Raw genomic sequence first — 11423 nt, 5'->3', positions numbered from 1 at the left:
TATCTATCCATCTATCTTCTATCTATCCATCTATCTATCTTCTATCTCTCTGTCTATCTTCTATCTATCCATCTATCTTCTATCTATCCATCTGTCTATCTATCTGTCTTCTATCTATCCATCTGTCTGTCTATCTGTCTATCACCACACTCCTTCAGTTAGTGAACTTTCCACTACACCACACGAGACATCTGGGATCAGTCGCTCATATTTAGAGTCAACACTAACAGCTACTCAATTCACCCCCAAAAGAGCCTTGAATGTCAGTACCAGAGGCACAGTCCTGGTCCGGATGGCCGCTCGTGTGACTGACTCGGGGCTTCTCATATCAATGTCTGCCTCTCCCTGGACAGAAGTCGCTGGAATAGGAGCCCCCGGGAGTCAGGGACTGTTTCCCCTTGTCTTTGCATCCCTCCCATCTCATATGGTGCCAGAAAAATAGTAGGAGCCTAATAAATGATCGTTGAATTAATTTCACTGTCCTGTTGTTCCCAGTTGTTAGTACTACCCCTTCACTCACACTCACACACACATACACTCATACACACTCACACACACACACACTCACACACATAAGTTACTTTGCATTTACAATGTACATATTTTCTATTTACTTAGATGTATGCATGTCATGTTATTTCCTGCCCCTCCCCCCAGGAGAAGGTAAGCTCTTTGGGAGTGGGGAGTGTTTTGTTTTGTTTTTCTCTCGGATTAAGATCTGGGGAGGAGGGGGATCTTCCCTAACATTACCAAACATTGATGTAGAAGAAGCAGATATTAAATACCATGAGAGGCAGCATGGCCTGGCAAATCCAGGTCTGGCCTGAGGGCTAAGGCATCCTGGGTCCTGTTTCTAACCTACATTGACTTTGATGCTCAGCCTTTTAGTGACTTGAGGCAGCTCCTTAGACTCTGGGGGGGGGCTGTTAATAAATGCTCATGGACTGGCTAATCTGCATCATAGAAGGAGCTTCTTATACCAATGAAATCATGGGCTGAAGGAAAAAAATGAGATAATGTGATTTAATACAAATAGACACAAGCCTAAGAAGTGATCATATCATGATTCAGTCCCAAATAGCTCATGTTTCTCTAACTCTTTAAGATCCTCAAAGACTTTTCCATATATTGTCTCATTTAATCCTCAAAATGTGCCTGGGAAGGCAGGAGCTCTTATTCTCCCCATTCTACAGATGAAGAAGCTGAGGCCCTTTGAGGATATGGCTCAGGTTATCCTGACCCTAAATCTTGAGCTCTTCTCACTGCCAGTCTCCATCAAGTCTAACGCATTCACTGACAGATCCGGAGCCTGGTGCATCAGGGGCTCTGACTCCCAGGCAGTGCTCCGGCCAGGACAGCCCAGGAATCCCCGGGCTTTCCTTCTGGAGCTTGGTTTGCACACATTCTCTAACAGCTGAGCTGCCCCAAGGGTAGGAGAAGGGGCAGGAGGAGGGAAGCTAAGGGGTCAGCTTGAAAGCATCTCCAATCCCACTCTGCACAGGCCCCCATGGCTGATTGGCCAGAGGCCAGTCCTTGCTTCTCACAAGCCACTCCTATCGAAGCCGTAGCTGCCCATGTGGGGCTCCCTGCTCTGAACAAGAAAGAGGCAGGACCGAGGGGGAGGGGGGGGGGGGTGTCTTAGGCCACTGGGATGAGAAGAGTTAAGCAATGACCAACTGGAAAGACTGAGAGAGAGGGATCTCTCATTCATTCATTCACTCATTCATTCACTGCTAAGCACCTACTGTTTACCAGGCAGCGGGCTTGGAGCTTAGGACTTGAAGACAAAAAGCATGATGACTGCTTTCAATTGCTTGGGGGTAGGGAAGGGGCTCTACATGTCTACAGAGAAGTAAATACAGAACATGTACAAACCCCCAAAAAATCCCAGGTTGGGGGAAGGGAGGACACTGGCTTCTGGGGAAATCTGGGAGAACTTCCTGCAGGAGGCTGCCAGTGAGTTAGGATTTGGAAGAAGCTAGGGATACTGAGTGTGGTTGGATCGCTGTATCCAGAGTCAAGAAGCAGTGGGTTTGAATCCCACCCAAGGCCCTTCTAAGTCCCTTGACCTCTCTCAGGTTCAGTTTCCCCTTCTGTAAAATGGGCATAATGAGGGGCAGCTAGGTGGCACAGTGGATAGAGCACTGGCCCTGGAGTCAGGAGGACCTGAGTTCAAATCCAGTCTCAGACCAGACACTTGACACTTACTAGTTATGTGATTCTGGGCATGTCACTTAATCCCAATTTGCCTCACCAAAAAAATAAAATAAAATAAAATAAAATGGGCATAATAATAGCACTTACCTCCCAGGGTTTCGGTGATGATTGAATGAGACAATGATTGTAAAGCACTCAACACAGTTCCTGGCACATAGTAAGCACTAGATAAATGTTAGCTATCATCATCATCATTATTGTCATTATTAATATGTGTAAAGTGATTTGCAAACCTTCAAGCATTTTAAAGGGTGTCCCAAAAGTCTTTTACTCGCACTGAGATTTTTTTGGGACATCCTGGAATAACTGTCATCTATGATGAGGAAGCAGCTGGGTGGCTCAGTGGAAGAGCTCTGGGCCTGGAGTCAGGAAGACCTGAGTTCAAATCTGGCCTCAGACACCCACTAGCTGTGTGACCCTGGGCAAGTCACTTCACCGTTTGCCTTAAGCCACTGGGGAAGGAAATGGTAAACCACTCCAATGAGAAAACCCCACAGACAGCACGGGTGTGCTATGGTCCACGGAAGAGTCAGACACGACTAAACAACTGAACCACAGAACGATGAGGGAGAGGCGAAGGGGAGGAGAGGGGCATTCCAGGAGACAACCTGGGCGCAGAGACTAGAGATGGAGTGCCACGCGTGCACAGGGTGGCAGCGAATGAGCCAGGCTGGCGGGGATGTCTCTGGCATGAGGGGACAGGGGGTGACCTTGGAGAAGTGACCCCTTCCTTCCTTCTCTGAGGAGGATCAAATGAGACAGTACGCATGGAAGGTCTTGGCGCTGGGCGGCGCTGCCTCAAACAGGGAATTCTGTGTGAACGCCGCGGCATCTCTGACGCGGTCAATGTGGGGATCTCTGCTCACCTCAGCACTCCAGTGACCCAGTCTTCTGGCACAATCCAGTGGAATGACATGCCCAGGGTCTCCCAGCTGGGACGTGTCAGAGATGATGTGGGAAGCTGTGAACCAAGGCCTCCCTGCCTCCAACCACTGTGAAACACGGCCTCTGATCGTTATAATGACATGATTGTCATTCTTACCAAATGAGCACCCTACTGTGCGCTATTCGTTTTACAGAGGATCCCACTTTAACATGTCGCTCCCTCCCCTCCTCCCCCACGACTGCCTCAAAGTGATAGAAAGAACAGCAGTCTTTTAGTCAGAGGCACCAGGTTCTAATTCTGCCCCTGCTCCTTACTGCCTGAAGGTCCCTGGATGAGTGAGCGACTTTTCCTCTGTAGTCCCTGGGGAGGTGGCCACAGACTCTACAAGAACTCTCCCAGTCCTCTACCCCACAGTTAGTTTCCCCTGGATCCACAGATTTCCCCAACCCCCATCTGACTTTTTAAAGTTTCTGGGGAGTTCATGATCATGGCCATGTAACACAGCAGAGCTGCCTTCCCCCGAGGGAGTCTGGACCTGGACCCAACACCGAGGGCTGGACATGGAGAAAGGTCAGGGGATGGCTCTGGAGGCCAGGACTCCTGTATGTAGGAGAGGCAGCTGGTGGAGGCAGTGAGCCGGCCACCTGGGCCACCCCGAACAAGACTCTTTATCTCTGCCTCAGTTTCCTCACCTGTAAACCGAGGATCCTAATGCTCAGACTACCTGCCTTTGCAAACTTTCACAGCCCCAGAGAAGTGTTAGGATTAACGTAAAAGCCATGTGCGAGGTGAGGGCCGGCTGGGGCTTGTCTTCAGCTTGGACAGTTTACTGGGCTCTTCTCTACTGACCTCGCAATGGTTTGATGCAAACGTGGGAGCTTCGTAAAAGCTCCGGAGTCCTGAGTCCACCTTTTAAAATAATAATATAGATAATGTAATAATAATATATATAACATATATTATAGTAACAACCCTAGTGATTATTTAAGTTTTAAAATTGCTTTACAAACGTTGCCTCAGCTTATCCTCACAACAGCAATGGGAGCAAAGTGATATTATTGATTCTGTTTTCCAGATGAAAAAACCGAGACTCTGAGAGGTCCTAGGATTGTGTCTAGAACTAGAAGGTCAGTTAGTCAATAAACATTGACGAGCACTTACTGAGTGCCAAGCACTGTGTTAAGCACTGGGGATACCAAGAGGCAAAAGACAGTCCTTGCCCTCTAGGAGTTTACAATCTAACAAGGAGGCAACAAGCAAATATAGACAAACAAGCTCTAGGCGGGATAAATGGAAATCATCAGCAGGGGAAGGCACTGGAATTGAGGGACTGGAAGAGGTTTCCAGTAGAAGGAGGGATTTTAGTTGGGACTTAGAAAGCCAAGGAGGTCTGTAGTCAGAGCAGAGGAGGGAGGGCATTCCAGGCAGGGGGACACCGGAGAAAACGCCCGGAGCGGAGAGGTGGAGGCCCTTGTTCGTGGAGCAGGCAGGAGGCCAGTGTCACTGGATGGAAGGGCAGGTGTCTGGAGAAAGATGGAAGATGGAAGATGGAAAGGTGGGAGGGGGCCAGGTTCTGAAGGGCTCCGAATGCCAAACTGAGCATTTTGTATTTGCTCCTGGAGGTCACAGGGAGCAATCGGGGTTTACTGAGGGGAGTCGAGAGGGTGCTATGATCAGACCTGCACTTGGTGGTTGAATGGAGGCTGGACTAGAGTGGGGAGAGACTTGAGGCAGGCAGAGCTTTCAACAGTCCTGGAATGAGGGCACCAAGGGGGTGGCAGTGTCAGAGGAGAGAAGGGGCTGCAGAGGCAAAGTGGACAGCCCTGGGCACCAGCTTGGAGGTGGGAAGTGGGGTGAGAGATAGGAAGGAGTCTTGGTTGACTCCTAGGGTGTAAACCTGAGGGACTGGGAGGATGGTGGTGCCCTTGAAAGTAATAGGGAAGGTAGGAGGGGGAGGGGACTTTAAAGACCATCTCCTCCAACCCCATCACTTCCCAGATGAGGAAACTGTAGTTCAGAGGGGTCCTAGGATCACAGGTCCAGAGCTGGGAGGGAGCTCAGAGGTCATTGATCTAGTCCAACCCACTCAGAGGGGAAGCCGCTTGACCAGAATCACACAGCCAGACAATATCAGAAAATCCCAGGTTTTCCTGACCCCAGGCTCAGCACTCTATTCCCTATGCCTCTCAATGACTATGAAGTAAGTACACCTTTCACAAGACATTCATGTTTCTCTTAGAGCCAGCAAACGTGTTTAAGGGTGTGCACGAGCACACAGCTTTCACAGGCAGCATGTTGCTTTAGGGTTACACACATGGACACACACACACACATGCACATCTATGCACACACAGAGACACCCCACCTACTCATCCCCTTCTCAGGCAGGGACCCCCGAGGTCTGCAAGCGTCTCTTTCTTGTGTTTAATTCCAGGTCCTAAAATTCTCGTCCGTGAGATGCTCGTTAGACGCCAAAGTTGTGAGTTTTGCCTTCTTGTATGGGGACTACTCTCTGCTCCCCCAAGGGGGGAGCGACTCAGGCGGCTGCTGATCTCGGCTCCTTATCTAGACCCCTTAGAAGCCCTTTCTCTGGGCCAAGCAGGGAGGGGAGAGGACAAGCACTTCTGACACATCCGGGAGCCAAACTCATTTTCTGCCAGCCTGCAGACCCTCTTCGTTCTTCCCTGGATTCCCATATCAGTCCCTCCATTGTGCCCAAAAGTAGAGACCCCACCTTTATCACTAGATCCAGTGAGGTCAAGTGGAAACGCAGGGCCCCTGAAGACTTAATTCAAAGGATCGACATTTCCCAAAATAGGCTCGAATTTCTACAGAGAGCTGCCTCCATGTCCACGAGGCACGTCCACACTTACTGTATTTCTCAATAGCCTTCTATTCTACAGATTAAGAAAAGGGTTTTCCCTGGCTTCCCCTCTTTCTGATAAACTTCCCAAAGGGCCACTTAAGACGACAGAGAAGAGGCAGTGTGACATAATGGATAGGGCACTGGGCTTGGAGTCAGCAAAACCTGAATTCAAATCCTGCTTCGGAAACTTCCTAGCTGTATGATTCTAGGCAAGTCTTTTCCTCTCTCTGTGCCTCGGTGTGCTAACCTGTAAAATGAGGAGGTTGGACTCACTGAGTACAGGGATGCTTCTGGAAGTCCTGCACTTTAGTTTTATGGACCAGGAAACAGGCCCAGAGGCCAGGGAGTCAGAAGCATGGGCAGGACCTGAATCCAGATCCTCTGATGGCTAACCAGTTGTTCCTTCCACTGCCCCACACTGCCTCCCCTGGGCTAACCACTTTTACCTCATTATCACAATCTGCCTCCACCACTCATGGCCTCAGCAGCCCGATTATGCTTCAGGAGGGAGATGTCTTAATAGGATCTGCAAGTCACCTGCTTCCTCCCTCTGGCTGGACTGATAGGGGGTAGCCCAAGTGATCTTACCAGGTCATTAGAGGCTGGCAGAGGGCCGCTGCTCACCCCTTGCTCCGTGGGAAAGTCATTCCACTGAGATTGCTTCTCTGGACCCCGTCTACTTCCGTGCCTCTCCGACTCAACGGAGCCATCACAGGAGCCGGCTGCCAGCAGCCCCAGGAAGAGAAACAGGAGCCAGCAGCTGGGAAGGACAGCTGTGGCCATCCCAGAGCCCAGAGCCCTCCAGAAGGGGCCCCTGCCCTTCCTCTCCAAGCACCCCGCGTCTCCACCGAGGACCAAGCATGGACCTAGGAAGAAGCCAGGAGGTTGCCCTGAGAAACAAGGGGGTGGAGGGGATCAGTGACCAGAGAAAGCTGCTGGAAGGGTTGGGAGGCTGGGATGAGGAGGAGGGGGTCCTAGTTGTGGCTCTTCTGCCAGCCGTCCCCCACAGCCAGCCTGGCCATCCATCAGCTCCGTTCCCCCTGGGGCACAGCCCATTCTTACCCAGGAAAGAGGAATCCATCGGGCACCTGGCCATCGGCTCCAGCTTGGGGTGGCTTCGGAGGGGCCCGCCTGTCTGCCTGAGGAACGCGATCCCCCTCAGGAGCAGATGGACGGGACCCTCCGACCCTCTGGTGAGGTCCACCAGAGAACCCCACCTTTGGAAGGGACGGGAGGACTGGACCCAAGCCTGGCCTGCTCCAAGGTGGAAGGAGGGCTTGTCTCCAGGTGGGGGGTGGTGCTGAAGAGGGTGTCCAGAGTGAGTTCCCTTTTCTGCTTTTCTTCTCCACCTCTTTCAGTTGCGGTGAAGGTTGGCTGAGTGTGGATGGCCACCGAGGGCATCTGCAGAATCCTAAGGTCCGTGCCTTCTTGCCAGCAGCGTCCGTGCTAATTTTCCTCTCTCCATCCTGTAGGCAGCCGGAGCTCGTGGGGAAGTGTGAGGTCCCCCGGCCAAACGCAAGCTTCTCCTCTTTTCCCTCTCTCACTCCATCTATTTCTCCCTTTCGTCCTCGTTTCTCTCCCCCTCCTGTGATCTGTCCCTATCTCCCTCTGTCTCTGTTTCTGTGTGCGTGTGTCTCTCTCTGGCTGCCTCTTTCTCTGGGTTACTACGGCCACTGGGCTCCTACTTCAGTCCCTATCTCTGAAGTTCGGGCTCTTATCTCCTCCTTTTAATAAGCTTGAATTCCCCGCCTCGATGCCACCCTCTTCCCTGGGGGAACCACAGAGCCCTCTTCTGGCCTGAAAGCTAGGTACAGGAGATGGAGAGAGGGAGGGGGCAGGCTCTATCTTCAGTCTAGGAGCTCCAGAAAGCTGGCTGGGACCCAAAGCTTCCAAACAGAAGACTCCCCGGTTGATTAATAGCCAGCCTAGAACCTGGCTGCTTAGAGTTTGAGGGACTTGAGGCCACTTCCCATACAAGACCCACAAAGGGAAAAGAGCCAATGATTTCTTCGGCATCTTCAGCGGCCAGACTCCAGCTGAAGAAAGCAAAAGCTAGCATTGGTGAGTGCAGAGCAAAAAGGGAACACAGAGCTCAGTGGTCTTTGAATCAGAGGTGTGGAGCTGGAAGGAAGACCAGAAGCTGTCGGGTCTGACCTCCTCACTTGACAAATGAAGAGCCTGACTGGCCCAAGGTCCCACAAATAGTGACCGACAGCAGCAGGACCTGAATTCAGCTCCTCTGACCTCAGCCCCAGTTCCACTATACCATGCAAGAGTCCAGCCCTTCTTTTGGCAGATGGGGAAACCAAGGCACAGAGAGTGACTTACCCAAGGTCACACAGTGGTTTAGTGAGAAAGCTGAAACTAAAAGCCAGGTCCCCAACTCAGTGCCCAAGGCTCTGTCCACCACTCAACGCTAGCTTCTTTCCTTTGGTGCCCACCCCCTGGTGCAGATGCTTTAGTAAATTAGAAACATCCTGTGGGGTTCCAATTCGCTAAGAATTTCTTCCTCTGAAAAAGTCTGGGGTCTTAATGCAGCTTCAAACAAAAGTTTATTAAACCCATGTGTTGTGCAAAGGTTGGACTGTCCAACAAGGTATAAAGGGAGAGGTGGGTGGATTCCAAGGCAATACAATGAAACATGCATTTATTAAGATCCCTGCATCTGCAAGGCTCTATGTCAGGCACTAAAAAATGTACGACATTTAGATAGTAACTTATCAACATCCTTAATTTAATTCAATTCTACAAACATATATTAAGTGCCTCTAATGTGCCAAGCTCTGTGCCAGGCACTAAGGATACAATGAGAGACAGCAAGTCCCTGCCCTCAAGGAGTTTTCATTCCATAGGTATTCTATACCATATACAATAGCAAATAAATGGAGACAGAAACTGAAAGAGACAAGAGGGAAAGTCAGAGCCACAGAGAGACTGAGAGAGAAAGAAAGAGACTGAGAAAGAAGGAAAGAGAGAGGAGAAAGGAGATTGAGAGAGAGAGAGAGCTCACACTAGCACCTGGGGAGGGGGATGGGGGCAGAGATCAGGAAAGGAGAGCCCCTGAGGAAGTGACCCTTGGGTGATACTTTGAAGAAAGCTAGAGATTCAATGAGTCAGAGGGGAAAAGAGAGAGTGGGAAAGAAAAGGGACTAAAAGCCACGTCTCCCTATCCAGGACTCTTTCCAGCTATGGAACAGCATGGAGGAAAGAGATGGAATTTGGTATTCAGGGAGCAAGCTTAATGTGAAATGGAAATTGTATAAAGAGCATAACATGAAATAAAACTGGAAAGGTAGGGGCAGCTAGGTGGCACAGTGGATAGAGCCCTGGCCCTGAAGTCAGGAGGACCTGAGTTCAAATCCGGCCTGAGGCCAAACACTTGATACTTACTAGCTGTGTGACCCTGGGCAAGTCACTTAACCTCAATTGCTTAAAGCAAAAAAAAAAAAAACTAGAAAGGTAGATGAGTGTTAGTTTCTTCAGGACTTTAAGTGCCAGAAAGTTTACATTTCTTCTAAAGTCAACAGAGCCAATGAATCTTTCTGAGAAGGATCAGGGTGACATACTTTCTATTAGAGGACCACTAAAACAGAGAGATATAATACATGTACCTCACGTGCCCGGGCCTCCACAAGATCTTAGGGTCACAGGAAAGGTCTGATCCTGGGAAGTGACCTAGATAAGTCATTTTCTCTTTGGGTTTGTTATATCCCCTCCTGATGTTTATTCCAGGAAAAGCATCCAAATATGATGCGTCTAGGTTTCCACAGATGTAGGTAAAAAGTGTCCCCTGCTCCTGTATAAGCATTCAAGGTATAAATGCATGTACATAAAGGACACCCTTTATTTCTCCTCAAAGAAAATGCAGAGGATACAAAGACTTCACAGAACACCACAAATGAATACAGAAAAGATGTAAGGAACCAAAGAGTTCATAAACAGTTATCAAAAACACATAAGCTCTTCTTGAGTGGGAATTGTACTTTAGATTGTTAAAGAAACAGCAAAAGAGCGGAAAAAAAAAAGAAAAGGAAAAAGGGCTGCAAGTACTTTGTTGCTAGGTGGCATGGTAGATAGAGTGTTGACATTGGAATCAGGAAGACCCAAGTTCAAATCCAGCCTTGACACTTACTTGTCCCTCTGGGCAAGTCACTTAACCTCTCAGTGCCTCAGTTTCCTCATCTGTAAAATGGAGATAATAATATCACTTACCTCTCAGTTGTTGTGAGGCTCAAATGAGGCAATATTTATAAAATGCTTTGCAAACCTTAAAGTGCTATAAAAACACATCGTCATTGTTGTTAGTGGTGCCATCATGGCTAGGAATAGAGAGGCATATCTTCTGACAAGAGTCTTTGCCTGTGCAGACTATAACCCAGCTGTTCTGTGCCATTCTTCTCCATATTTCCCCTAAAATTCTCCATGTAGGATCTCCCCAACATTCTGGAGTCCTTCCTCTGGCACTTGTTATATCCCATGAACACCAGTGCAGAACTGTTCTTCACTATCCTGACAAAACCAGCCCATCTCCCTTTCCAATCATACATCTCCTGGATGGTATCATTTATACCACTTCCTTCTTTCATGTTGTGATCATTGGTAACAGGCTGCAACCTACTTACACCCACCATTCATCTCTCTGCTGGCTTTTGGGTGGTCCATAATTTTGAACCATCAGAAGCTATGGTGCTCCATCACTTCTAGTCCCTGTAGATTTACCAGAATATTAATATTTTTTAAAGTGGATATTTGTGGCAGGAAACAGAGATGATTAAAAGCACCATTTCCCCAGTGCAAACCAGGCACTTCTAATAAGTCCTGAGTGTGGTTTGCTGTCCATTTGCAAAGGTTTGTACTTTATGTGTGATGCACCAACTCAATGGCTTTTCCATTCAGTTACAAGTCATAGGCTCAGCCATAAGCATCCTTCATCCATTTGCTTTCCCAGTGCACGTAATTAGGCGGACCTCTTTGTGAGTCTTTGTGGATTTCATTGCAGAAGATCTGTGGTATTCTGGGACTTTATGCACAATGTTGCCTCCAAACAGAAGCATATGATGAATGGCACCACCTCCAGGGAATCCTCTCCACATTGGGTCTCTCCATAGGATATTATGACTGTGGAAGGCAACTTTGGTGAGTGTATGTCTCCCTGATTTATGCTTGGGTATCAATAATAAATTATGATCTTATACATATACATGGGAGACACCACACTGGAGGAAAGCCTGTATATAAGTTTGTTTTTTGTTCTATCAAATTGGTGATTTTTTACATATAGTTAATGAACCATAAGAACAGTAAACTCTGGTATTCCCAACACCTTTCAGTCTGTTGTGTGATTGTGTAGATGTGGTCTGTTGTAGAAAATCATCTGTGAAAACCTCTTCGTGTTTTCATCAATGATTCTCTCTCTCTCTCTCTCTCTCTCTCTCTCTCTCTCTCTCTCTCTCT

General features: G+C 48.7%; 1 protein-coding gene across 1 annotated transcript in view; it reads right to left on the bottom strand.

The window, feature by feature from the left end:
* Nucleotides 1-8028, bottom strand: part of ERFE (erythroferrone) — a 24350-nt gene extending 16322 nt beyond the window's left edge. Inside the window, exons 1-3 of the mRNA XM_027875794.1 lie at nucleotides 7945-8028; nucleotides 7032-7320; nucleotides 6558-6835 (exon numbers count right to left, since the gene is read on the bottom strand). Of these exons, the coding sequence (XP_027731595.1) occupies nucleotides 6558-6835; nucleotides 7032-7320; nucleotides 7945-8028 (651 nt within the window). The remainder of the gene's footprint in view (nucleotides 1-6557; nucleotides 6836-7031; nucleotides 7321-7944) is intronic.
* Between the last annotated feature and the right edge of the window lie 3395 nt (nucleotides 8029-11423).

The sequence above is a fragment of the Vombatus ursinus genome, unplaced genomic scaffold (genome assembly GCF_900497805.2).
Source record: "Vombatus ursinus unplaced genomic scaffold, bare-nosed wombat genome assembly UNPS02014810.1, whole genome shotgun sequence".
Taxonomy (NCBI): Eukaryota; Metazoa; Chordata; class Mammalia; order Diprotodontia; family Vombatidae; genus Vombatus; species Vombatus ursinus.
This window is presented reverse-complemented; position numbering and strand designations above follow the sequence as displayed.